Raw genomic sequence first — 27,856 nt, 5'->3', positions numbered from 1 at the left:
AACAAAAAAGAAATAGAACTGAACTACTAACAATTGTGGGTTTTTTTAGACATACCTAAATGAAGCAGCACTGTAAAATATTTTCTAAACCTGAACTTAAAACTTCACTCATTTAAGTCTCTGCATCTGATTAAGTTCATTGTCTCTTGGGGAAGGGGTTGCTTTGGTAATCTAGTGTCCTGAACCCACCCTTGGAAAAGATGGAAATTACACACAAATGAGTGAAATCGTGTATTTGCCTTTCTTTCAGGTTCAGTATTTCTTCAAGATCTTGGATAATTAGCAGTATAGAAAATAAAAAATCACAAACTGAGGCACTGAGACAAGAGTGAATCACACACATGAGGAATGTGTTCATTCATTTATTGTCCGTTGTTTTAACCTGACTGAATACAAGATCAACAAGAGCACTGTACTCCTGGCAATTATTACATATGTTAGAACATGGATTTTGCACTGTAGACAACATTTAACACCGGTCTATGGGGTACTGCATTGCTTTTTATAAAGTCCAAAATAAAGATTTATTTTCAAACAAGTGACTTTGGTTTATTTCATACATTACACTTTTTCTTGCAGAAAAAAATAAAATTGTACAACTGCATAAATATAAAATTCTTCCACCATGAAAATGGTTAAAACATTCATAAAGACAGCACCAGCATGTGATGCCTCCAGAGAAAGGAAAGAAGGAAAGTAAAAGAAAACGTACAAAGCAAATTAACTAGCCCTGCCACTAGCCAAAGTGACGGACTCTCCGGATCTCATACATAGCTTCGGAACGTACTGGAGGACGAGGGAAGATGTGGAGACAGCATCCAATACAAAGCACAGCACAACCCATCACCTCTGTGTGTTTTTCTGTACTGTCACTTAAAATTTAAAGGGCAGTTCCCCCATGACAGCCCACCCCACCCCACCCCCAGCCCCAGGGGAAAAAAAAAAAGGGGGAAGACCTAACACCACAGGAAAAGACTATGGAGTGTTAAAAATGCTCATTGATGGGCCATTATCTTTGAAAGAGCCAAACCAAAACAAAAAAGTACCATGCCAGTTTTATTCCCATTGAATATTTACACCTTGGACAGCGAATCTTGCTCACATAAAGTAGAAAACAGATATGATAAAACATGGCTTGAAAAATGACCAGTGTGTGCACCTATAGTACTGTACACTAAATAAAATACACAAGGCAGCAATACTTAGGGGCCAGAAACACTGCTTACTACAAGTCAGTTATGGAATCATAATTTACAGTAAAAATGGGCACGTCCCAAGGCTCAATTTTTATTTTTCTTTTGTCATTTACAGTAGAATAAATATTTTGTTGCTATTGCTACACTTTAAATTTACATTCTAACCTATTAAATGCAGAAAGCTAGTGTAAAGCATATAGATTAAGTGTAGGTCCCATACGTATGACAGTTTGTTCAAGACTAGTAGGTTTTGTTTTTGTATCTTTTTAATGGTTTAAATGGCTAGTGGGAAAGATTTGTGCTTGTGATCAGCTCTTAACTTCAATTTTTACATCAAAACGTCCCTGAAAACGGTCTTTCTCACTGTACCCAATGTTCTCACCATATGCCTTACACTCAATGCGAACTTCAGTGTCCATGGTGAGGTTGGTGAACTGTACAGCCAGCAGGGGCTGCAGATAGCGGGGCTGTAGGAGTTTGCCATAGTAGGGGTAATACTGCAGGGGAAAGCCAGCATAGCCACCCAGTCCGAAATATTCCACGTTTCCAACTTTATCCTTATCTTCCTCTCGCTGAAAACCAGAGGGAAATGAGATTTTAGTGTTTCACAGCCTGGATTAGTTTTTGCACTCTCAAACAAGCAAGGCTTTTCATCCTGACAGGTACAACAGCTCCAACCTCCTCCAGAAGCAGGTGAATTAACATTAACTCCCAGAGGACACTGCCATGGTATCCAGCATGTGAAAAACAGACTCAGTCCAACCCATAGCAGCCCTGAGAAATGGTTATTAAAGGGAGACCAGTCTCATTGTACAAATAGAGACCTACAGCAATGGTCAACCAAGCACTTCATTAATACAACTTTCTAGAAAATCAAGTCAGAAATCCACTGGTGAGGGCCCAATGAATATTTCTGGTGTTATCAAAGGTTTAACCGTTTGCATGATTTTCTTGTGTCCATTTCCTTTCTTGGCACCTCCCTCTGAATAACCCATCAAGTATTTGCTTTTATTGCTACAGAAAAAAACATCTTTCAATATTTTTTAAAGAAAGCCTAAGACCACAAATTTCTGTGAACTGTCAAAAAAACATTAGCCTATAATTTTTAATATACCATGAGTATCAGACAAGCACTTATATGAGCTAGTGCACCTTGCAGTTTTACAAATTATTATTCCAGTTTGTTACATTCACATATTTGTTTCCTGTTCCAGTGGAGAAACTGACGTGATTTTATTCCTGTTACATCTTTGTTTTCTTCAGTTTCCCCCAATATACAACTGACTGACACTAATTCCTGAAAGCAGTGTTTCTTATTTCCCATGTTAAAATTGTACCTCTAACTTAAAACAGTCTCATTCATCCTTGCCCTCTTCCCCCACTCCACTCTAAGGAACTTAGTATCACCTTACCTTGCCAGTGCACTGGACAGGCAGGACATAAGGACTATACTTCATTGGGTAAGCCTCTAAAGACTCATTCTTGGGAGGCTGGAAATAAAACCCATGTTTGGTTAGTAAGCTTGTACACAACTTTTCAGATTTCTGAAAAACAAGTACATGGTGGTCACAACAGGTCAAATGAAATTATAAAACCCTCCAGGAAAGCAGAATGAGAGACTCCCTAACCAGCCTCTCTCAGAAAGGTTCATGTTATAATTTACTAAAAGAGAAGTGGCCAAGTCTTGTGAACACTACAACGAAGCAATGATTTAGCCCAGTAATAAATGGAATTTCTAATGGTAACCCATTATGTTTTCCTTTTTTATTGAGAAATAAAAGTTGACTAACAATACTCCTTGTTTGTGACAATTTTAGTAACTAGATGGAAAACTTGACTAACATTTTTCTTTCTCTAAAACAGGCTTTTTCTCCTGAGTCATGCAAAATAATGCCACATTTTTCCTTCAAGTGTGCTTTTTTTCAAGTAGGTTTTTCTCTCTCTTAGAATCTGTTTTCTTTAAGATTTTCCAGTGGGATGCTAGAGAACTATCATCACTGACAAAAACAATGCCAACAACAAAGCAGTAGTTGTATTGAAGTTGGAGAATTGATTTGGGGTAATAAATTAGAAAGTGGTAATGGATTACAAAAATGGAGACCAAATAAAGGACAAATACTGATCAAGTAACAATGTATAACAAATGTGTCTATAGATGGGGGAGGAGAAATATAGGACAACAGACTTGATGAACCACATTATAGGGTACAAATATCACTCAATATTTTTGAAGAGGAATTATCAAAAGCAAGGTTTCAGAGATCAAAGATTTGGATTAGTTGTCCTTTGCAAACACTACACCAATCCCTTTCTTTCATCTCTAAATAAATCATTTATCTTGGTGGAGGATTCTATTTTAGTAATATGAATGTCAACTATAATAATTGCAACATAATGGTTGTCACTTTTTTTTTTTTTTTTTTTTTGCTGTTATAGCTGTATGGCAAGATTAGCCTTCTGTTAGACGTGCATTCATTTTTGTAGGGAATCTAGTAAACCAGCTAGGAAACCCCCCATTCACTCATTCATCCGTTTTTGTCTCTGCTGACAATAAAAGAATTTGAATGCCTCAGTCAGTTAATTAACCTTTCCTTCTCTATATGGTATTCTTTGTAAAATATTAATGGGCAACAAGCATTGTGGAAATACATTAATGTCATACTTTAGAAAACAAGTGGATAAAAATCAGATTCCAGAAACAAAGTGGGTTTGTTCATTTATCTCAGTATATATCGGTTGATTCCTATCAGAATGTAAAATGGCACTCATAATGTCATTGTCCTCACGGACAACTTAAGGAAGTCATGCCTCATAGGGAAGGGACAGGATTACTTATTAATGATGGGGGTGATGGAGAGAATGAGAGAATAAACTTTATAAGAGCAGACACCACCATTTTTTCCCCTTCTTTTGAATAACTATCTGACCAAATGGTGAATGGCAATTTGCCATTTCTCAGTGATCTCAGGTAATGTATACCCATTTAAAAGCAGTGATACCAAAAAAACAATCTAAATAGTGGTTGATTTCTAATTTTGCAATAAGTCTTCATTCATAGGGGACTTTTTTTTTCCCCCCAGACTACCATACAGCTTTAAAAATACTCAGGCCACAAGAGAATCTGAGTCAATGTGATTACCCATTCAGGTGTTTTTTTGTTTTTTTTTTTTCCAATTTTAAAATACCTTTTCTAATTTTACTTTTAAAGAGTTCATATTATAGAATACAGCATCATTAAGACTATAATAGAAATATTAAGAATGGGACCATAGAATTAAGAGTTGGGTTCTGTCACTTGCAATTACTCATAACATTATAAAAGATTACGAGAATTTCAAGGCACATGCAGAAGTGTTTGGTGTTACTCTATAGACTGGGGCTTCAAAACTGTCACTCAGTCTACTTTAAAGCTTCCTAATACTAAGAAGGTTCTTTATCCAAGTTCCTCTAACATCTACGATTAAAACATTACTTGCCTTAGGTTTGAAACCCAGAACTCGGTTGAGCTTTATAATGATGCACGGTTTGCCCTCTTTGTAGCCATAAGATTCATCATTTATTCCAGAGCAATTTCCCAACCATTCAAGCTTGAACCTGCAGACTTTCCGCTCTCCTCGTTCATTGTTGTATTCTCCTCGTTCTTTGAGTTCACTGGGTACATCTGAAAAAGCAAACACATTTCCACATTGTACCAACAGTTCCCTAGCACCACTGAGAAAGAGTTTTCTTGTCATCAGTACCTCTCCTAAGACGATAATGCTACGCAACACTGAATGCATTGTCTGAATTAAGCAAGGGCTTTCAGCAAACCATCTGTCATCTCTTCACCAACATTAAAAATGTATTTTACCAAAAGCAGTATTTAATACATGACCCAACACCAAAGCTTCATGGTACTTGATGATCAGTGCATGATGTTTTGTCTCTGGCAGTATTTCCCTTCCTTTAAATAATGCATGAGTCAGCTATTTAGAAGACTAGAGGGAAACTGGATCACTCTTCATTTACACAGGTCAGCATCAGCTTAGTTCAATATGGATATTATAATTAGAACACAAATTAAAAGGGCTTCAATAATTTTCAAAACTAGAAGTGTTTCTGCTTAGAATTTTCTGGAGCTGTAATGTATAGAACTGGAAAAGATCATGCTTAGTGAAATAAGCCAGAAAGAATTTTCTGGAGCTGTGACCCTAATTAGTATATTAGAAGGGAGTAGGAGAAGAAAGTGTTTTTTTCTCTTTTCAACCACCAATCAAGTTATAAAAATTTATCTTAAGCTGTGAATTCTTATAAGCACTTATGCAACTGAGAAACTGTATTGTTGCATTGTTTTATCTGTACATCAAAGGCAGAAGGAATGAATAATTCAAAGCTAACACAAAGTCCCCTACAGGAAACTGATGCCAGTATCAAAATTTCTATCTGTTTTTTAAGTTTATAGATTATCTTCCCTTCAGTTAGGAAAGTGCCTCAACTCATTCCCTCTCCTATAAGTGATTCACCATGATTATCATTCATTTATGCCTTTTATTACTGCAAAGGAAGACAAAAACTTAATTTAGATTCTAATGAGAAAAATGTACTAAAAACTTTTAAATGAGTAAATCTTTTCAAGATGACTGAAATGGCAATTCTCTCCCCTCGATATCACCATGCAACAGTCTGCCATCTGAAGTATTGGAGTTGCTAAGTGCTTGAACTGAACCCCAAGGACTGATAATCACCTAGTAATTCAGAATGGCATTTTGTTTTGGTAGGTCTGACGCCATGTCTGGGAAACCCACACTCTGTGTAGCAAGGAGAATGTGTACTACTAAAGCCATTCTTTATCATCATTATTTCATTATCTATATGCTCAGTAGCCCACAACATAGCTTATTAGCATTCCAGCCAAGATCTATAAAGTATACTGTACCATAAACCCTTCTTCATCAATTCACTGGTATCAGTGTTGTTACAGTTACTTATATCAAAGGGTCATCGGTAAGTGAAAGACCCGCGTCCTCTGTTATAAGGGGCGGGAGGGGGTAAGGTGGGAATCGGAAAATGAAAACCCACGTCTGAGTAGTGGAAGAAATGTGTAAAAGTTTTAAAGTAAGACAGCTTGGGCTGTTCCTTGCAGGCAAAGGGTTAAGTCAGCAATCACCATTGGGGCTTGAGATTTCCCTTGGCCAGGGAGCTGACCCACATATGGCACAGCAGACCTCTCCTGTCTCGCCCGCTGCTCCCTTCAGCAATGTATTTCAGTACATCTGCCTGTTCTGTTCCCCACTCTGTCTCTGGTGAATTCTCACCCTCCTATACCTCAGACCTATACTCTAGATCTACAAAAATAAATATTTAAATTAAGACATCTTTCAGAGACAGATGATAACACTTGCAGTTCTATTGTTTCTTCCATGGCATCTAGGTAAACCATGAATCTTCCTGTTTAAAACAGTGTCCTTTCAGAATATCCAGAGTTCAGTCTTTTAATTATTACATGAGAATCTTTCCATCATTAAACAACAAAGAGAAATGGGAAATAAGTCCTGCCCAACCACCCACACCCAAAATATCTACTTACTGCCACAATCTTCGAAAACCATGTTATCCTTCTGGGACATCTCACTGTATTTTTCCAGGAATCTGACTATGTTCAGAACATATGCCTCATAGCTCTTGGGATCATTAGGACGGAAGGAAATTTCAGTCTTTTGGATCTGAGGAATCTGTGTTAAGCCTAGACCAGGGAGAGAGGAAACACACACATGTAAGAGGATCATTAGAGGAAAGGCAGTTAACCAAGAAAACTGAGAAGCAGCCTATGTACAAAACATACCTGGCTCCCTCCTGGCTGAGAAAGAATGGGTTAAATGATTACCTTTGTGTGAAACCATTTCTTTGTAATTTAGATGAAGTACCTAATTATCAGTAACTCTCTTAATATCATATATCATATAAATCCCCCAGCAGCATTTCATAAGGCATTATGTCCACTATATGAATGAAAACACTTCTTGCACAGAAAGGTCAAGTACCAGGCCCAAGGTCACAAACAAAGTGGTGGAACCAGAATTCCAACCTAAGTATACTGTACACCAAAGCCTACCACCCTTCCAGTACTCACGTGCCCATATTCACAAACTACTCTGCTAGCTAACGTGCCAGCTGCTTTCCCATCCCTGGCACAACCATCCGTGCATGTAAGCTCTTGAGCACAATGGTTGTCTTTATACTCCTCTTTGTCAAAGAATTTATGAACCATTCCAAACATAACAAAACCAAGAGTATTCAGTAGGGATATTTGGATGTTTTAACCTAAACTGGAGCAATATGAGCTTGATATACAATTATGTTTTCTACTCTAAAAGTAAGTGGTTATTCTGAGTCAATTAGTAAAATTCAAAGTACGTGCACCTGGGGTTTTCACTCTTTCTTCAGCTTTTGTGACGCCTTAATTTCCAAAAGTCCCCTGCCCTGATTAGATATTTCATTGACACTACCCAGGACCCACACAACACTGGGCTTAATGATGGAGTCTCACAACTGCATTCTACTCAAGGGCTGTCAGGTAAATATTAGATTCCTGGTTAAATGTGAACTTCAGATAAACCACAAATAAATTCTAAATATATGTGCCCCACGTAATACTTGCAACATACTATCTGTGATTTATCTGAAACTCAAATTTAATTGGGCCTCTGTGTTTTTATTTGCTCAGCCTGATAAACCTCCTTGCGTCCCTATTCCTGGTCCTGTCCTTAAAGTGCTGGGCTCATAAAGTAGCCTGTTTGGTCCTTCAGAGCACCCACATCTCTGTCCCCGGGCCTGTCAGATTCACAGTAGCCGCTCCAGACCCACTAAATCATCATTTCTGAGTGGAACTTGAGAATCTCTGTTTAATAAGTTTGGTGAGCTCCTAGTTTGAGGACCACTGCTTTGGGTAATTAAAACCCAAGAGTGACAATAGCGACACATACATGAAGTCAATGGCATAGTTGAAGTGACACTAGAACATCGTCACTACTGAGCAGTACTATGGTGAGATTTGCCAACAAGCTTCAATCAGGGCTGAGCTAAATGGCTGTTACTTTTTTTCTAGTGATTAAGGAGGATTTTGAGCTTCAAAAGTGGTTAAATAATGAGAGGGCGAGCCCACTTAGGGGGCTGCATGGGCAAGTTCTTCCATGTTTATTATTCCCTGGAGGAAGCAGCCAGCAAGGAATAGGAACCAGACAGAGGGGTTATCTAAAACAAGCTACTTTAGGAGAGACATTAAGAATTATCTCAAAAAAGTTGATGTGAAATCTGAGGAATTCAGAGGAGAAAAGCTATGAACAGTAACAGGAAGGAGTCAAAAAGCAGAAGTAGCTGAATTTTCTCATAAAACATCTTCAATGGAATGAAGATTTTATTTCTAAAATGAAAATGTTTTAATACTTAAAGCCACAGAAGATTGTTGGTATGGTAAAGCAATCAAAATAGACCCTGAATAATTGTATTAAGTTAGAAAATTGACACTGTGATCACTGATAGTGCTAAGAAGAAATACAACAAAAAATAATAGCTACCTTAAAAAATAAAGTACATAAAGATGAGTAGAAGCTTCCACTGGGAATCCATGCATGAGCCTGTCTGGTAAAGAGGGCCTAGCTAGTAGTGCCTAGTTTGAGCTGTCGATAAGACATTTAAGTCATGGTGACTTGCCTAGACTTGGGAGTAGCACAGAGGTAGCTCAAAGCCAGAGTTATTAGCAGAAGTCTGGAGGAAAGAGTGGGGGTTAGGGGGTGATTCTAGAATAATCCTGAAGTCAGGAGAATGGAGTCTGAGGGACTTCTGGCACTGAAGGAGTCAGTGGTAGAGAAGCTGGGAGAATCGGACATCAGTGCCTCTGGATCTGTCAGGCAGGGGGTGTGCCTATTTGTGGCATTTTGTGGATGAGAATGAGGGTGGGATAGGAAAGCAGAGCAGATGTGGACACAGAGAAGATCCAGGAATACCGGGTAACAGTGTCTCCAGAGTTGCGAAGAAACCGCATGATAGTGGTAGATAGAGAAAGGGGGAAGAGGAGGAGACAGGCAAGTGTCAGAAGCCAAGGAGCGGGCTCCTCTCACCTTCAGAAATGGGGAAGGTGGGGAAGAACTGGCTTAGGGGATGTCAGCATGATCATTTTCAATTGTGCCATCGTCAGTGTGGTGGTGACACAGCAAAATACAGAACGCTAACAAAATGTCAATGACCTCATTGTGAGGTTTGGAGAGTCTCACCCAGCAAGTGAAAAAGAGGAAAGTGAACCTAGAAGGTCATGTGGCGAGTAAACATGGTAGGAGCTAAACTGCAGGTTGAGTGTCACTCAGGGCAATGACCCCTCTGGCCCTGCTTCACTCGTCCTCCCCAGCAACTTGCCTCTCACTTTCTGGATGTTTCTACATTCTTTTTCCAGCACCTGTGCAAAGCCCCATTTCCTGGATGTGTATGAGGAACTGACACACATTCATGCAACACTTATCCACCTTTGGGTCAATGGTGGCCACACTGAGCACAGTGTCCCCCACAGGCTGTAACATATATAGCCTTTTGCCATCTAGGTTTGTGCAAAGCACTTTATGATGTTCATTTGCATAACTACAAAATCACCTAAGAATGAATTTCTTAGAATATATGCCTGGCACTTGGTGATGCCTCCCTGTACTTCTCAAATGTTCCCAGAGAAAAAAAGGAGAGAAGGAAGAGGAGGCAGGAATATGTAAAATGCCAATAGTTTCCATCATTATGAGAGAGCAGGTTATACAGGTGAGACTCCAACGCATCAATTCCCCTCACTGCTATGGGTTACTTACAAAAAAAATGGAACTGCTAGTTCATTTTCCAGAAGCCAAAGAACTATGGGCAAAGCTAAGTTTAGGTTTACCCAGAAAATTCTACCAGCCCATCCTTAATAGTATCTCTGTTGTCAATCATCAAAGATCTGATTATAATTACATGCATAATAGTATTACTAGTTCAGAAAGAGGGAGACACAATCGATCTCATGTCTCTTTAGAATAGGCAAAGAAACCTTAAACATCAAGTATTTGAATCATATTAATGTCTGCCTAAAAGCCTGAATCCTTCAGGCTCATGATCTGAGCCCTGTCAAGCCTGTATATTATGTGAGAAAAACGCACAAAAGATGCTTAAGGAGTTTGGTTGCGTCATGTACAGAGGAGCATCAGAAACTGGAGACACTAAGCAAAAGCCGAACTGGATGGTTAAGATCAGGTCTCATGATCCTATGACTTGCCCAGCTGGATTAGACCTTGGGCCAAGGGCTGCTTTGTGCCTGCCATTTTAAGTAATATCTTGCCGAAGGAGCCAGGAATGACAGAGCACTGGAGCACAGACATGTCTTGTGCACTTCCAAAGGCTCAAGTTTCCCTCTGGAGTCTCTGATGGTCTTAGAAGGTGTAGCTAACATAAGTTTTAGTGACCATCCTTTTGAGATACACAACTCTGACCTAAGTACTGCCTTCAGAAAAGAAGCCTACTAGGTGTGAGTTTACACCCTGCAATCAGTCCCTCTCCATAAACCCTTACTTATCCAGGAGGACCCCCAACAGTCAAAGGTGGCCACTACTTCCTGGGCATATGCTCTTCTCTCTTAAGATTTCTTTAAGGTCTTTCACTCCATCATCCACTACATCTGTCATTTCTCTTTTCTTTGCCCATCAAGCTGATGATCTGAGACTTATTCTTCCTGGGAGCTAGCAGAAATCAACCCCCTGGCCAGTTCTGTTCTTGATAATCTCAATTAGGAGAGTTCCCTGATAAGATCATCTCCAAACTGTTAGGAAAATTCCTCTTTTCAAAAGTTCTCTGAAGTAAATACATACCTTTCAGAGGCAGATCAAGGATCCCTGGTCTGATGTATAAATCCTTTAAATCATTTACTTTGCATTATCAGACTAATGGAAAGAAGAGATAGCAAGGAGTGGAACTTGATCTGACAACTGTCTTGAGCACACCCACAAATTCCTCAATTATGACATTCTCGAAGGGTTAGACAAACCCCACTTTGCTAAGCAGGGTTCTTGGTGACTGTCTTCACACAACATTGGATACTCTTAGCTTGTCCCTCTATAAATTACCCACATCTTAAAGTTGTTATTTACAGCTTTGGACAAGGATAAACTCTGTTTGCTATGGAACTCCCAGAGGCTTATAATAGAACACTCCGGGAAAAACATCTATTCTTTGCTTTTCCTGTCTTTTGACTTGAAATGACATTAGCCATGCTGAGCTCTTTATAATGTTGACATATTTTTGCCATCAATTACACATTGGTTATTACTTAGGAAAGCCATTTAAAGGTACTGAAATAGTGTTATGAATATAGAAACTTTAACATTTGATTTAATGTCAACTCATTATAGGTAAGACAGGGGATTAAAGGAAATCTTTGGCTTCACACTTTGCTTTTTAGAATCGCACTTGCCTTTTCTTGATTTCCTACTTCCTTAGAAATAAGTAAAGAAAACAATCTTTAGCTGTAGGTGCTCATAGCAAAAGAGAATAAGCAGTAAAAGTGGAGGGAAAGAAAAGAATAAAAGAGCCTTTTCATGATACATTTTGTTTCCAGTTAAGTTTATAATGTGGTAAAGTTTATAACTTCTCAATCTATTTGTGAGTTTAAAGTACTTTAACTAGAATACAACTATCTTAACCTTTACAACAGCTATTCAAACGAATCCCAAAGCACAGCTGCTTGTTCCTATCACCTAGGTCCCACAGGTCAGTATGCCATACAGCAGATTTTCAAATAAAGTTCTTTAGATATAATGTTAATGAGAAAACAGCAGTCCCAGCCAGCATTGAAAAAAATGATGCCATTCAAAGAGCTGCTTTTATTAGACAAGGTTTCACTTAAAGTCACTATTACCAAAACCTCTGGACATCATTAAGTGAGGACTTAGTATGCTCCAAATGGGCATCATTTCCCATAGAAACCTTCAAGAGGAGACAGGTCAGACTAGCAAGAGCACTGGAGGCAAAGAAACATAACTTTAGCTGTGCACGCAAAATATGTGTCCCATATCCACCTGTGCAGTCCACCTTGAAACATAAATTCTAGCTTAAAAAAATGGGCATAGTTTTACACACAATCATATATATGTGCACATATAAGCATGTAGAAAGTGACGGATAGCTCTCTGTATATAAAGATAATAAACTTGTGTATTTACACAATTGCCTTCTCCCAAATGCCATTATAATATTTATGGGGGTTGGTTTTTCATTTTGATTTTACATCTTTAGGATTAGTATCAATTTACCTAACAAAACACAGGCAAGTCACAGGGGAAAAGCTGCCTCTGCTTTCTGGAATCCAGCAGCCTTTTCCTCACCTTGGACAAGGTTCTGTTCACAAGGCTCACCTGGGTGGGATCAGTCATGTGAATCAGCCTGGCTATACACCCTCCCACACGTTGAGGTTCCTTTTGAAAAGTCTTTGAAAAGCAACTTGCCGGACTGTCTCTGCACCTTACCTGAATGTTCAGCAGCACTGGCATATTGAAATCTTCTGTTTGAGCCAGATGCTCGCTGACGGCCTTTTACCACTTACATGGAATTATCCTTTATTAGCTGACTTTTCCTTGTGGCTGCATATTCATGTTCAGGTCAGCAGAGAGAATTATTTAGCTCTGAGGATCTACCTTAAGCAGCATATGTAACTTCACAAGGAACTATCTTTGCAATTTTGTATAGTTCAAAATTGTGTCTTCCCAAGAAAACAGTATCACTTTTATTACATGAAAATACAGTCAAATCCCAGTAATTTACATTAATGAATTACGCTTTTCTGTTCAATGCCTAACTAAAAAACAAGCACTTACAGCTTATTTCACTTGTCTAAATACAACAATATGATGATTGTTCATATGAAATACATCATACCATACATGCTACTTGATGATCTCTGCTCCTACATGTATGTGGGAAGAGAGAAGCTTTTCTGATTAACGTCACTAGATGAGCTATATCTGTTCTGAGGCTCACCTCCACAACTTCCCTCTCGTCTTGTCTGGGTGAGATGAGCCCTTGCTCATGAGTTATAAAGTAAGCATAGAGAGTTCCATTTTTTTGTGGTTCCAATAACACTTTTAAGTTAATCATTAGGCATCCTGTATGCCCAAAAAGCTGACTCACAGGTTGTTCCCTCTTCTTTAAAAATGAAGAAATAGCAACACAGAGAGGTGAGATGTTGAAACCAGTGAGGTGGGGACACAATGAGGAGTAAGCACTTGGAATGTTCAGCCTACACCCTTTACATTCTGGGTAGAAACTTCCAGAAATCCTAACTGCCACCAATGGTAGCTCACCCAGTATCTCAAACCCTGAGCAGGTGGGCAGGCTCCATCTAAGAAGTCCTGAGAAAAGGAAAGCGGATATGAGATGCAGCTGGCCTGGAGAACAGAGTATATTTATCAAGTGTGCGCACCAATTACAAATCAATGGATTTAACTGAAAACAGCAGAAAAATACCTTTCTGGCACTTTTCTTGGCACAACTCTTCCAGAGTAAAAGGAAGTCAAGTGTTTCCAATTCCTTCTTTGAAATGGAAGTGTAAGAGAAAGAGTGTGGTATAATCTTTGTGGGGGGGGGGCGGGGGGAAGGGTGGGGGGAGAAGGTAGGGAAAGCATTTCTGAAAATGATGTAATGACATTTCAAGAATTGTACTTAATCCCCCTGAAATTTGAATCACAATAGCATCTACTCAAAGGGAATTCAAGACATTTTCCTCTCAGAATCAGGATGACAACTATCTGTACCAACACCAGTAGGGTCTGCTGGTTTTCACCCACCTTCCTCTTGCACCTCCCTCAGGGCACGTCCCTACAAAGTCAGAATAAAACCTTCATAAAATGAATTCTACAGAACTGAGCCATCTTCACTTTAAAGCAAAACAAAAAATCACTCCTGCCTTAAGCAGTAGCAAGCAGCTTAGACTTTCATACCTGTATACCAGGCAGCAGGCAGCTGGGAATCTCCCCAGGATCCATGGTGACACACAGTGACCTTGATTCCATTCCACCATGGCTTACTGAGGGCAGTGAGGAAAGGACAGTGGCATGGGGAGGGGAGACTTTCCATTACTCGCTGCGTAGTGTTGGGGCAGGCAACAAAGCCAGGAGGGTCAAATCAGGTACAGGGCCTGCTTAGGGGGAGCATGCGTGGCAGGAGTGCACCTGGGCCTCAGCCCTCTCCTGCACAGCTGATTCCGCTCTCCAGATTGAACAGTGCTAACAGATAAGAAAAGATGCAACTGGCCACCACTGAGGGCTTTCCTAAGAGGGTCTCCCCAGGAGAAATGCTTGACAAGGGCAAACACCAGTGTGTGGGTGTTTTTAAAGGAGCAGAATTCAGAACAAATACAATACTGGTTAGATGAAAAATTCTTAAACGTGTCGTGTCCCTTCACCCATCTTCTCCCAAACACTATGTGGAAAGCTGAGGTTCTAACACCTGCTGTGTGAAATGTAGCTCACAGCCTGGAGAATTCCGTATTCAAAAGGAAGAATGGACTAGTAGAGGTCAGGCTATACAAATAGAAGGGTTTTTAGTTACCTTCTTTAAAGGCCATTAGTACTCGATGCCAAGTGCAATAGGTAAACCTAGTACCAAAAGTACTATTCACTTTACAAGTATTTATCATCTTGATCAGTGGCCAGAGGCAGCCCTGCCTGCCATGACTCTGTAGGTGCCTCTTCTTTTTTCTTAATAAATCTGTCCTTAAATGTCAAAAAAAAAAAAAAAACCTCACATGTATTTATCATTTCATTTAATCCTTACAGGCTACTGTTTGCAGTTTTAAAAAGAGAAAATTGAGGCTGGGTGGGGATAAGCAGTATATGAAAGGAGGCACCATGCTCAACTCCAAAGGTTCTGCTGCTTTTCTTTCTCAGGAGAACTTTATTGTGGGCCATGTGTAATGGCTTAGGAACGCAGGGATTGCTTTGGGATTTAGGTCAGGCGCCATGAAAGTGCCAATAAGCAGACATATTTCAACCTAATGTCTCAGCGGAGGCCTTGCAGGTTGAGAGGGTAGATCTATTCCAATATTCTAGAAACACCCCACAGCAACACGACTAACCACTATCACTCAAATCAAGAAACTCTACGTACATGTTATCCATTTTTCTCTTAATTCCACTTCCATTTTGTAATTCAGCCCTTAAGATTTTCATGTTTAGCCTATCGATTTATTCAGTTACAGACATACAGGCTGAAATGTGCTACACCTTTATGACGAGTTAATTTGATTACATTCACACACATTACTTAGTAGAACTCTAAATCACAAGGTAATCTAGTGAGAATATGAAGGTTGGGTATATATTTAACTGTCAGAAAAATGGAGGCTTAGAGATACTTAAGTTAAAGCCAGGTTATTCTTGCACATATCTGTTCAATCTGTCGACTACTATTCAAAACCACAAATTCTTATAATTTGCTCTGAAAGATGCAAGGAGAGGTGGATTTGGGGTCTCTCAGAGCCTCTGGGACATCCACAGATGGCATTTCTGAGCACCAGAGCTCTGCTGACCCAGCTCCCTGCTTGAAGCTCACCGCTATTTTCAACTGAGTGCCAGGTCCCTTGGAAAAGTAAGGGTGAGGGGAGCTTGGCCTACAGTATCCTGCTGAAGTGATGGCTGAGGGCATGAGGGAGAGGAAAGATGGATGAACCCCGTAAACAGAAAAAGGCAACAAGGGAGAAGATGGGGGCCTGGGAGGCACTGTTTCTGTGACTCAGACCAGAGGACAGGAATGCATATTTCCAAGATGAGCCACCAACATTCCTCTGGAGAAGTGACGGTTGGTCAGGTCAGTTCAACTGCTGTGAGGACACTAAATATAGGTCCTAAGAATGTGTCTTTTAGGAAGGGGCTGGAGGAAGTGGCGGGAGAGAGGCAGACAGAGAGGGTGTTGTAAGAGCCAAGCACCTCCGCCAGTAGATTCCCTAAGCAAGGTCATTTTCGAGGTCAAGGTCCAACACTTTGGCTATTTCTTTTCAAAAGTGTAATGTCCTTCTCTACAAAGGACATGAAAAATTTCTATTTTATGAAAGGCTTATTCCCTAAGTTTTATAGTCAAGGACCATTTATTAACTCTCAGAGACAAACAAACAAAAAAGTTAGATTCTGTGGTCATCTTCGACTTCGAGTATAAGAATTACTACAAGGTGGCAGGATTGAAGAACAGCTTTCCAGTGGCAAAAAAAAAAAAAAAAGCATCTACACAAATCACAAATATAAATTACAGCTAATGCTATCATAAAAATGTAACAGAAGAGAATGTGAAAAACAAACCAGGCGTAATCGTCCCCAAAGCCAGCGTACAGTATGTTCCTGGATCACCCTACGTCTCTGTGCACACACCAGGGTCCTCATTTCAACCTCTCCGGGGAGCCACCTCTTTTGGGAAATAGTGGGACACTAGATTATTAGGTAGGCTTATGTCATTTTATATATTTACACACTTCCTCCCCTCCTCCCATTCCCCAAACTCTCATGACCTCAGCTTATTTGGAAATACTTGTTTGTTTTTTTTTTTTGGTTTACAGTACAGGATGATTTGACTTGGGCTGAAAGACGATGCTTGTCCCCTCCATCCACATCTTCCCTATACTCAAGAAGGAGGTGGACACAACAAATTAGTGACAGGCAGCCACACTGCTACATCAAGCCTGCTCGAGGCTAAGACAAGGCTGTCAACTACATAAACGTTACTAAACCACTGCCCGGGGGAGGTGGAGAAGGGACACATCATGACACTCACAATGGCGGCCTCAAGGTCACTTACAAAGTGAGAACCTAGAAGTTACACAACATTCCTTCTTTCATTCTAGGTCCTCCAGAGAGTGATTATTAGTAGATCCAGACAGTAAAAGCACCTTTGTAGCTGCTCCGCTGTCCTGCCCTTCCGTCAGCAGTGGACACAAGGACAACGGCCTAGGGGCCGGTGTGGACCACACAGGTCATGCTACACATAGAGCACCTGAGCCACCATGGGAGACATGTGGCATTTTTCTTTGATAACCTTTGTGTAAAGCAAAGTTTTAAGAACTAAAGGAGATAGTTATTAAATGGCAAAGAGGATCCAGAAAACAATGCAATGAGCCTCTTATTAAACAAGCATATAAAGAGTAAGAGGTGAAAGAGTGCTTTTGTGTCAAGGTCAAATGAGACAACAACAAGTAGGGAATGGCCCTCTGAAGTCTCAGAGCTTCTTGTCCCTAAAACTAAGTTAATCTTTTAAAACAGGAGCCACAGTGTTCTTTTAGTGGATTTATCTGAGCCATAGTCCTTTTAAGAAAGTGAAAAATGTGTTAGTGTTGGAGAAGCCCAGAGATGGTCCCACTAACCAACCCCTTGGGAATTAGGGATAAGGTGATGGAGGCCATCTTGGGGCATCACACAGCTGGTGATGGCTTGGGGGAGGACCAGGCAGAACTGTGAAAATAAGATGTCTGCAACCTCCAGAGTCTCTGTCTGCAATGCGGGCAGGGATCTGGCTGCAGCAGAGAGAAGATCCTATTTTTCCTACCCAGGCTTAGTTTAATACTTTACCCCAGACAATCTTCACAAGAATTATTCTCTCAGTTAAAAAAACAATACCCTTTTTACCTCTCAAAGAACTGAGTTTATTCCCACTTGTTTTACCTGGGGGGGCCACTCGGTCCTGGTAAGTGGGCTTGAATTCATTGATGGTGAGCAGCATCACTTGGATGGTTCCGATGAAGATGCCAGCCAGGCAGCCATAAAATATCACATAGAAGAGAAGGATCTTAACTGCAGGGAGAACACACAGAAACAAAAGGCGTGATGCAACCGCAAAGTCGGCATGCAGGATCATCTTCTCCGAGACGAATGCATTTCCTGTCTTTCCCCAGCTGATTTCTCCAGTGCCTCCAACATGGTTGATGATGAAACTTGCTCCCAGACAGTGAGGTGAAAATGGGGAGATGGGCAGCCCCCCACTAGAGTGAGAGAAGGTATGTGTATGACTGTGTGTGACTGTGTATGCACATATATATCTGGGGATGATGGTTAAGGTAAGAGGAGCCTTAGATCAGTTAGAAGTAAGAATCTTTAGGAGCAAGAACAGTTCCTAAATTAAAAATATTTTTTCACGAAGATCATCAATAAAATCTAGGGCTGTACATGTGTGCTTATGCAATGCTGTTCAAATATGACAATACGCTCCCATAGAGACCTGTGTTTTCTTTGCTTGCTTGTCCCTTGACATTTGAATCTTACAATTCAAGCTCTACTGCTTCTCCAGACGCCTGGATACCTGAGAGTTTGTGTGCTGGGACCAAGGGGCAGATGCTGAGAAACCCAAGGACGTTCTGTTGCTGTTCTCACCCATTTCTGATTTGTATTACTAACTGCATGGTCTTTCCCTTGGAGGAGACTAATATGGGAAGAAAAAAAGAAAATCTGAGAGTAAAAGTGGCCAGCGCCATTTTCATTTCAATCTTTTGATTGGCCCCAGAATAATGACTGACTGGCTAGGACCCATTTTCTTTTTCCCACAGTGAACAGGATAACAGGATGGAGGCCAAAGGCTGAAACAGCTGCAAAAAAAAAAAAAAAAAAAAAAATGATGCAAAACAAAAATCCACAAAACCTGTGGACTGGAATGAGGCTATCAGTTACTGGTTTACAAGGATTATCTCCCTGATTAGCAGCATAGTAACAGGCTGTGCTAGGCATTGCCCGGCAGCCCTGTGCCAGCCCAACAGCTCGATGTGAATGCAAAAGTGAGAACAAGTGGACCGTAAGGTTATCAGGCTTGAGGCATGACTGCACAAAGCTGCCTTAGGTTACATCTGCAAACATCCAGATCTCATGCATTAAATGTTGGGGTCCTTGGGGAAAAGCCACATAAGAAAAGTATTACTAAAAAGGAGTGTGTAAGTGTGGATGGCACGGGATGCACCGTGCTGCCTGAATGAGCAGGGCTACCCTCCCCCATGCATGTAAACGCCCCACTGTCTCATCAGCAAAGAAACTGCTGGGGGGAATCATGTTGTGGAGTTGTTAAAACAAGTCAAACACATAGAAAACCACAGCGACATGTTTTATCATGAGCCTCTATCAAGAGCAAAAAAGGGAAAAGGCAAAGACAGCAAGATAAGGCAAAAATGGGGGAGACTACAGCTGCCCAACTCAATCAGTGCCTCCCAGCAGGAGAAGGGTTAAGTGCTGCATTCTGTATCCAAGCAGCAGTAGGCAAATGGCAAGACTGTGACGTCAACAGATCTGGAAAATTTTTCCAGAGAATGCTCCTAAGAGGTGCAAGAGTTGATAGAACACAGTCAGAAGAGAATGGTGAGGGCCTATTATATCACTGCCCCCCGCCTCATCTTGGAGCTCTGAGTTTCACCACGTTTGGCTCTTTTAACCAGGATATTTTATACTCATCCCTTGGACTCTAGATATTTAATTCTAACAAGGTAAAAAGGTACAGAATTGAGGGCACAATTTGCAATACAAATAGAGCAATGGAAAAACAAGTTGATCTGCATGCAACCTGATTAAATTTAAGATCCTGCCTTCCATTCTGCCTGCCACTGAGGAATTATTCTCTTTTGCTCTATTACTCAGTAAAATCTCCCCAGTTACTATGGGAAGATTACCTGCTTAGAAAAGAGCATGTAGGAATGGGGGGCCTATCACAGGGGTTCAGAGACAGAGGCCACCAGCATCTACTCAAAAAATTTTTAGAAAAAGGACAAACTGTACCAATGAGTCAGGGTGGCACAGGAGGTTAGCTTTAGATACATTTTTCTTCTCTTTTTTAAAAAAATATAAGCAACATAAAGGTTTTCCAGGTAAAAAAAGGAGTACCCTTCAAAGGGTCACAGGCAAACATACAAAATGGCATCTGGGCCCAGCGGTAAACATAGAAACCTACCAGTGCCTCTGTTAACTTAATAAAAGGTGGAAAGCACAAGGTGATTTGAGTGCTGCAATTTCTCCAGCAGGTGACAGGCAAGACACCTGCGTCCATCTTGGTGAAAATATACCTATAAGCAAAACTGAGCCAAGGGCAACTTGCCCTCATCCCAAGGGCATCATGTCGGGCCCAGAGCTGGGGAGGTGTTATTTTCTCCAAAGGAGCTGACATTTTTTTCTGCCTAAAAGAGGTTCTGTCATTTCTTAAATTTCCAGTAAAGAGCAGACATATTAGTGCAAAACAAAAACTGGCACCTGCACCTTGGAAAATGGAAGGAAAGAAGAGATAGCACCCTTGTGCCCAATCCATAAGTCATTGTATTGACACCTTGCTGGATATGGTATTAGGACACAAAAATTCACACTCACACACACATTCTCATGGAGGTGCTATAATATTAAATGCTGACTTAAAGAACAAATTGTTCCAGATAGCTTTATTCTCTAAAACAAATATCATCCTGAGACTGAGATGAGAACAGGGATACATTTTACGAGAAGGAAACACTGGAGGACAAACTGCACCCTGTGCACATGCCTGGCCCGTAACCAGAGAAGGGGGCCCATTCTGCATCTGCAGCAGCCCCCACCCCCCACCAGTCTTCACTCAAGTTATGGGGAGTTGCTAGGAGATGGCCCTGCCCGGAGCTGTTCACCTACACATACCCTGAGTTCTTTGGGTTTCCCCTTCCACATTAAGAAAACAAGGGAGCTATCTTGATATATGAGAAACTACAGCACTAATCCCACTGTAGGACAGAGTCTCCGAATCAAATAAAACATAAAATAAAAGCTAAAGGCAATTCTTGAAGGACCTGCAATTTTTCTGGCTCAGGGCTACCTATGCTTCGCAGTTGAAAAGAGGTTTCACCTTGACTATCCTTGAAGTGTGATGCATTATTAACCCTTTACTTTTCAACCCAGGGAGACTCACTGCAAGCTGCTATTTCTTTCTTTACAAAAATCATATATTCCAGCTCTTCCCATTTCAAAATGTCAGCCAAGCACCATTTCCCTGACTCATTCTCCTGCTGATGCCCACAGATTCTCCCAATCAGGAACACTGCACCAGCCCCTACCCTGGGCTCCCTTGGTGGCTGCAGTGGTGGTACTTGTGGTGTAGATGATAATGGTGGTGATGATGATATTAGAGAAGGAGGAGGGGGCAGTGATGCAGGAGAGGGGAGTTCCCTCCCTCCCTCTCACCCTTCCGCAGTCACGACTCTTATACATTTGCCTACAACTCTGCCCTTCAAAATGACCTTTAAAAAAAAAAAACTGTCAGCCTTCTGGTGTAATGAAGCAAAAAACAAGTAAGGTATCTAATTTTCAATGGGAAAAAACAATGTCCACCCAGCTAAGCAACAGGCTGTCCAAAATCATCTAAGATGAGCTGCTACTGCCTTTGTGCCATTTATTTCTTAGATCAATCCTTTGCTATAATCAACCCAAGCTACTGATTCTGTATCTTGTAGACACTGAAAACAAACCACATTTTGCTTGTTTCTGTAGCCAAGCCTCAGAAACTGGAATTCTGACATGGAGCTTCCTGACATGGGCCATTTCTGGGCCTTGATGTCTCCAGGGAGAGGTCATGGGGGAAAACTCTGGGCATAGCTATGAAATACTGCAGTGTGGATGGATTCTCTCTCCCCGAACTCCCTCATTTAGAGGTACATGTTTAGAGTAGTAGAAAGGTGTTATAATACATACAAACTCATCTGCATTTGATCCCATTACCTTCATGAGGTTCTCTCAAAGCCTCAACGCTCATTTTCCGAGAACTTGGGAGAAGAATGTAAGTAGAGAGTTAGCGGTCTCCCAGGGTCTGATCATTGCCAGGAGGAGCTGGTTTAAGCGATGCTCGGGTAGACTGCAAATTACCAACGCCGCTACAACATTCAGAACCCTTTGCCTCAACGCTACCGCCCTCCACCCCGCACGCGTGCAGGGGACTCCGCAATCCGCAGAGTGACAAGCCCAGGCCCGTGCGACATTATCAGGGCCCACCGCCCTAACCCCCTCTACGCTCGCCAACGCGCAGGCTGCGAGCGGTCCGTGAAGCCGCGCAGGGGGTGCGCCGCCCAGAGAATACCAGGCGCTTGGGGCCAAAGCCGGGGACCTGTACTTACACCAACTGCCACCGGTCCTGCCCAGAAACTCCTTTTTCTCCGAGTTCCAGATAAATTTCTTCCAGCTGCCTTCCTCTTTGGCTTTACCGCGGGCCATGGTGACGAATCAGCAGCTGCCGCAGGGACTGAGGGTGGGTGACTGGGCACAGGCCCTCACGTCCTCTCCGGCTGTTGGTCCGCGTCCTCGGTCTGTCTCTCCACAGGCTGCAGCCGCCGCTACCGCTGCGGCTCTCCGAGTGCCAGACGCACGGTACAGGAGCAAAGGCAGAAGCTGGAGGAGGAGGAGGCGGCGGCGGCGGGGGCGGAGGGAGGAGGGAGGGACCGCGCAGGCCGGCAGCTCCGAGACCCGCACCTATTGGTGGGCGCACGGCCGCTCCCGGGCTCTCTTTGGTCTGCCAAGCGCTCCCCTCGCCCTAAGGGGCTCAGGGGCTCCGCAAACCCGCAGCTGCCACTCCAGCTACCACCTAGAACGAATCTTGGCCCCCACCTCCTGTGACCTCTGCGGAGACAGGCAGGGGGCAGGAGAAAGTCAGAGGAGAGGACGGACAGATGGACTGCCGCCCCGGCACGCGAACACACGCAGAGAGCCGAGAAATTGGCTGAGAGCGCACGCCCTACCTTTACTATATACCGCGCCGCAAAGGCCCAGGGCCCCGCCCACTAGCGACTGGGATAGCCAATCCGCAGTGTGGGGGCGGGGCCTGGGTCCCGATGGGCGGGCTCGGGGCCGGCACAAAGAAGCCGCGGCGGCTAGAGAGGCGGCCTGGAGAGGGGGGCCCACTGGGAGACGGGGAGCAAAGGGCTGGGAGAGAGCCGGCAGCCCTGCACTGCACCCTCCTTGCTCCCCGCTGCGTGCGAACCCGCTCCTTTCGTAGTGGGGTGTCCTGCACCTGCTTCACTCTACATCCCGTAGAACCGGGGACCCTAGACCCGCAACCCTTCCTGCCCGCGTACGCTCCCCCAGGCACTCCGGGCCTCTCTCCGCTGCTGATCCCCCATGCTACGCCCAGGCGGGGTGGGGGAAGGTCATTTCGGGACGCCAGTGTGCTGGGGACTCTGCCCTGCCCCGCCCCTCCGCTCCTGCACCTGCCGCCCCCTCGGCGCTCCCTGCCACTGCGGTTGCAGTTCCGGCCCGTCCCTCTCCTTCCAGGCCAGCACAGCCGGCAGTCCCGGCTCCTAACTGCCTGACTGTGCTCATTGTGGGCGGCCTGAACCACCTCAAGCGGGACAATTGCCAAAGCTACCCAGGGCGGCAACTTAGAGTCATAGCTTGGAAGGGGTGGGAGGTGTACGGGGCCAAGCAGCACCCCCCACCCCCACCCCCCACAAATAATTCCATAGGAAAGGAGCCCACTGCTTAGCGGCTCTCATCATTCTAGATTTCTCCTCCCCCTCATGTCTACACGTGAAACCGTCGCTGAGGACTCTCCTTGCTTTCCAGTTGGTGACTGGTATGCTCACTGAATTATTTTATGCCCCCTTAGGGATGCTGACCACTTTGTTCTGCGACATAAACTCTGGGACTAAAGGGGATTGGGGAGACCCAACTCATATGGCAAGTCATTGTGCGGCAATTCTCTGCTCTCTATCCCCCTTATCATCCCTTATCCCCTGTTGCTGAAAAGCCAAACTCTGGTTTCATTTCCCTCTGCTGAGCTCCTGGGCAGCTTCACACATCTTTCTCAGGGCAGTGACACAGCAGAAATCCTAAGGGGTGCCTCTGCAGACACTGCAGAGAAGCACTAGTCCCAGGGGACAATATAGCCCATCCTGGAAAGACAGATTCCCCAGCCCCGGAGCTAGGAATTACTGATACTTGGATGCTGGTCCTGGCAACATTTTTTATTCTTCAAGGTCAACCTTGCAGATTTAAGGACAAGCTTGAACTGATATAGAGTGAGCTACTTTTCACTAATCCTTCCCCAGGCCCACCTGCAAAACCTGGGCAAACCTGAAAATTCCTGAAATTCAGGGGGAAAGTGGCCACCCAGCCCCAGGAGGCTTGCTGTATGTAGGGCTTTGTCAAGGGCAAGCGTGAGAACAGTGTGTTGAGAAAGGAAGCCACCCCCTGCTTTGCCCCTGCAGTGTTTATGTTGGAAAAGGCTCAAATCAATGCTAGAACTGCAGGAAGAGACTGCACCTGCAGATATGATGCCCCTGGTCCCCTCCCAGCTAAGTTACCTCTTGGAAGAGTTGCCCACAGGACAGGTCACTGGGAGGGGCATGTGTTGATGGAATGCTCACTACCTGTAAGAAGGAAGAAAAATTGTGTACAGAATCAGCAAAAAATGAGGGTTGTGAGGGAAAGGTAACATGGGGAAGGGACTTGAAGGACTTGAGAAAGGGAATGGTACCCACTTTCCCATCACTCACTTCTTGATTTTTCTCTTTTCCACAGTGGAAACGTGGTAAGACAAAGTAGGTGGGGAAGGTGCCCAGATCCTTTTGGAGCATGGATGAGCTTCCTTGCTTAGTTTTGTTCTATGATCTTTCTCTGAGGGGTACTTCCCACTCAAGACTTAGCTCCCCAGCTTTGCTCATTCTCCCTCTCCTGCATGTCAGCTTTATTTGGGTTCTGATCAAGGCCTGCTAATGCATCTCATTCTAAACCAGCCTCCCCAGGCTTCCTGGAGCCTCTGTGTTTCCACCCCAGTCAGTCATTGCTGGGTCAGTACATGAACTTAGCCCTATGGAGATCAGATTGCTTTCTGGAACTCACCTCAAACTCCATCTGCCCAGCCACTCTAGACCATCTAGAATGGTCCCATTTATCTAAACAGGTCATCATAGAGAAGTAGCTGGTGAAGACAGCTAGCTTGGAATTCACATACCCAGCTTCATTCAGTACTTGCTAGCTTTGTGATTTTGGGTCAGTCATCTGCTCTCTTTGACCCCTTTCCTGAGTTGTAAAATTAGAGTGATACATTATTGCAGGGATTAAATGGGAGATGTGGGAAAGTGCTAAGCACAGTGCCTGGTGCACAACAAGAGATAGTAAGTAGCTTGCTTAATTAAAATTAGCTGTTTCCACTTGACCTTGTCTAACCTTGGGGCTGTTGCAATGCCATTGCCACCTTCCCTCTTTGATACCTACCCTGTGCCAGGACTCTTGGTCCCCTTGGAAGGTCACCCTGACCAATTCCCCACCCTCCATGCCACTTTTCCCTGCTTTCCACTGTGCTTCCTGCTCTGTGACCTCCTCTAGCTCAAGTAATGAGTAACTTGAGCACACGCTGTCCCTTTGGACTGTGCTGTGCTGGGCTTTTGTTCTGAGGCCCCTTGTGTGAAGGGTGCTGTGGCAGCAGGTTGAAAGCAGAAAGGACGAGGTTCTCCAGAGGGAAGGTGCCTCTGGCAGGTGGAGTGTGACTGGGTAAGGGGGGAGGTGCAGACCTAAGGAACTAAGCAATTACCTGCCTAAGGAGGTCTAGTATTTTTCTGTAAAGAAAGGAGAAGGGATTCTTCAGTCAGTCTTAAGGTTCAGGGTGAAAAGATGATTTTTTTTTTCCTATGCAGGCTAGGGGAGAGGAATGGTTCTGGAATACTATGATTGGTTCTGTCCAATGTTAGTGTTGTGTGTCGGGGGTAGAGGGTGGGGGGAGGTATAAAAAGGAAGCAGAGAACAGGACCAGCCACAGAGAGTAGAGGGAGGTTAGGGATCTCTGTCCAAGCCAGGATGACAGGTTCTAACTCAGGAAAACAGATGTGGCTATGGTTGAAACTGAGTCTACCCTGGGGCAGAGACTGGGGTCCAAAGGTGAGAATAGGGCAGGATGATCCTGTTTGTGGCCTGCCAGAACCCAGGCTGAGAGAAGAGGCAGGACACTAGCTGTCAGCCGCTTCTGCTCTAGATGGAGAAACTGCTGTGGAGGTTCACCTGCCTTGCAAAAGACAGAGAGAGTTCCTTGGCAGGCTGCAGAAAGGCGATCGGGTTTAGAAAGCAGAACACTGCCTCTGAACTATGGGCTGTCTGATCTCCTTGGTCAAACATGATTTAGTCTGCTCTGTAGAGGACTCGGAGGGCTAAGCCACCAGTTCCACGGCCACACACACATGCTCGTGCACAATGGGGTTCTGTATGGCCAGCCCTAGTGTATTTTAAGTACAGAGTGGAGGGGGTGAGGGTAAGTGTTGCATGGTGACTCATCCTGGCAACAGAAACTGTGCAGTGTTGAGGGAAACAGCTTAATGGCAGGCTCTTGTTTGCAGTGAAAATCAGCCTGAATGCACAGCTCTGCAATGGAGGACAGGGAGGCTATGAGAGAGGGGCATTGGGCAATGCTGCCTGATGGGCACAGTGGTGGGGATGTGAGTAAAAGCTTACGTGATGCCAAACACTGGGTAGAGCACTTCATCATCCTTCATGGAAGCCCAACTGCTCTGTGGATCATCCTCCTTGTGTGCTTCACTAAGGACCTACCTGTGTGACAGAAAAGCTAATCATTCTCCAGAATGTTCCTTAAAGAGATCAGAGATCCTGAGTGGGGACAAGTAGAAACACCCCTTCACTATTCTCATTTAAAGTCACTGTAGCTCTTGCCTGTTTCACTGGGTCTGGGATTGAATTCATATTCTGGGTAAAGACGTAATATGAACATAACAATAAAGGACTTTTTTAAAAAAAAAGATTTATTTATTTGTGCATACAGAACTGGGGTACAGGCCGGACACTCAAGGGCAGCGAGAAGCTTCACCAGAGACAGAGCGGGAAGCAGAAACAGGCAGATCGGCAAAGTACACTGCTGAGGGGAGCAGTGGGCCGGCCAGGAGAGGTCTAACACGCCATGTGGTCACCTCCGGGGCAGGCGGGAATCGAACTCATGCGGAAGTGGCTTTAGCTTCTTAGTGCTGTGCTTTGACCTGCTGCGCCACCAGGGAGGGCCCAATTTCTTTTTTTTTTTTTAAAGCAAGGCTCCTTGGCAGGGCCAGCTTTTCCTGCCATCAGTGGAAGTGAAAGGTTACCTGTTCATCTCCCCTATCTCCATGCCCTGACCAGAAGACTTTCAATAGCAGCGATCACAGTAGAGGGCAAGTGACATATGTGGCATGCAAAGCATGATTTTTTTTTTTTTAATGATACCCATTTGTGTGGTGGTTTTTTTTTTTAAAGATTTATTTATTTATCCGTACAGAGCTGGGATATAGGCCAGAGGTGCAGGGGTGGCTAGAGGATTCACCAGAGACAGTGGGGAGCAGAACAGGCAGATTGATGAAGTACACTGCTGAGGAAACAGCGGGCGGGTCAGGAGAGGTCTGCCACGCCATGTGGGTCACCTCCGGGGCGGACGGGGATCGAATTCATGCTGAAGTGGCTTTAGCTTCTCAGTGCTGTGCTTTAACCAGCTGCGTCACCAGGGAGGGCCACAGAGAATGATTTTTGTTTGTTTCTTTTGGCCATGGAGGTGCATGGCCTACAAGTGTTTGTGATGTGGTAGGTGACAGGGTGGCAGTGGTACTGGAGCACCCAACTGCATCCTTTGTGCTGAGGTGGGGGAGAGCAGAGGGGTGTAGAAAGCATAGTAAGAGATTGACTTTGCTATTCCCTTGG

The 27,856-nt window shown here is 43.5% G+C and overlaps 2 protein-coding genes across 6 annotated transcripts in view; one reads left to right on the top strand and one right to left on the bottom strand.

Annotated features, from left to right (window-relative positions):
- Positions 1-1,115, top strand: part of NME7 (NME/NM23 family member 7) — a 157,614-nt gene extending 156,499 nt beyond the window's left edge. For 3 of the 5 annotated variants that reach the window (XM_012729101.1, XM_012729099.1, XM_012729100.1), the window contains one exon: positions 251-1,115. In XM_012729101.1, coding sequence (XP_012584555.1) covers positions 251-283 — 33 coding nt within the window. In that variant the 3' untranslated portion in view covers positions 284-1,115. The remainder of the gene's footprint in view (positions 1-250) is intronic. The other 2 variants (XM_004688461.2, XM_012729102.1) reach the window with 1 other exon arrangement.
- Positions 347-22,914, bottom strand: ATP1B1 (ATPase, Na+/K+ transporting, beta 1 polypeptide). The gene is made up of 6 exons (XM_004688462.2): positions 22,312-22,914; positions 17,879-18,007; positions 6,763-6,918; positions 4,673-4,857; positions 2,609-2,686; positions 347-1,768 (listed from the first exon to the last, which is right to left on the bottom strand). Exons 1-6 carry the CDS (start codon positions 22,406-22,408, stop codon positions 1,505-1,507), a joined length of 909 nt encoding a protein of 302 aa, XP_004688519.1. The 5' UTR covers positions 22,409-22,914; the 3' UTR covers positions 347-1,504.
- Between the last annotated feature and the right edge of the window lie 4,942 nt (positions 22,915-27,856).

Source organism: Condylura cristata, unplaced genomic scaffold (assembly GCF_000260355.1).
Source record: "Condylura cristata isolate star-nosed mole 26May11 unplaced genomic scaffold, ConCri1.0 scaffold00024, whole genome shotgun sequence".
NCBI classification, from domain to species: Eukaryota; Metazoa; Chordata; class Mammalia; order Eulipotyphla; family Talpidae; genus Condylura; species Condylura cristata.
The sequence above is the reverse complement of the archived record's forward strand: the minus strand, read 5'-3'. Positions and strand labels throughout refer to the sequence as shown.

Coding starts and splice junctions, on each gene's coding strand:
- ATP1B1 (XM_004688462.2), bottom strand. CDS start 22,408: ATGGCCCGCGGTAAAGCCAAAGAGGAAGGCAGCTGGAAGAAATTTATC. Junction 18,008..22,311: donor CAGGACCGGTGGCAGTTGGT/GTAAGTACAGGT, acceptor TTCTCCCTGCAG/TTAAGATCCTTCTCTTCTAT. Junction 6,919..17,878: donor GGACCGAGTGGCCCCCCCAG/GTAAAACAAGTG, acceptor TCCCTGGTCTAG/GCTTAACACAGATTCCTCAG.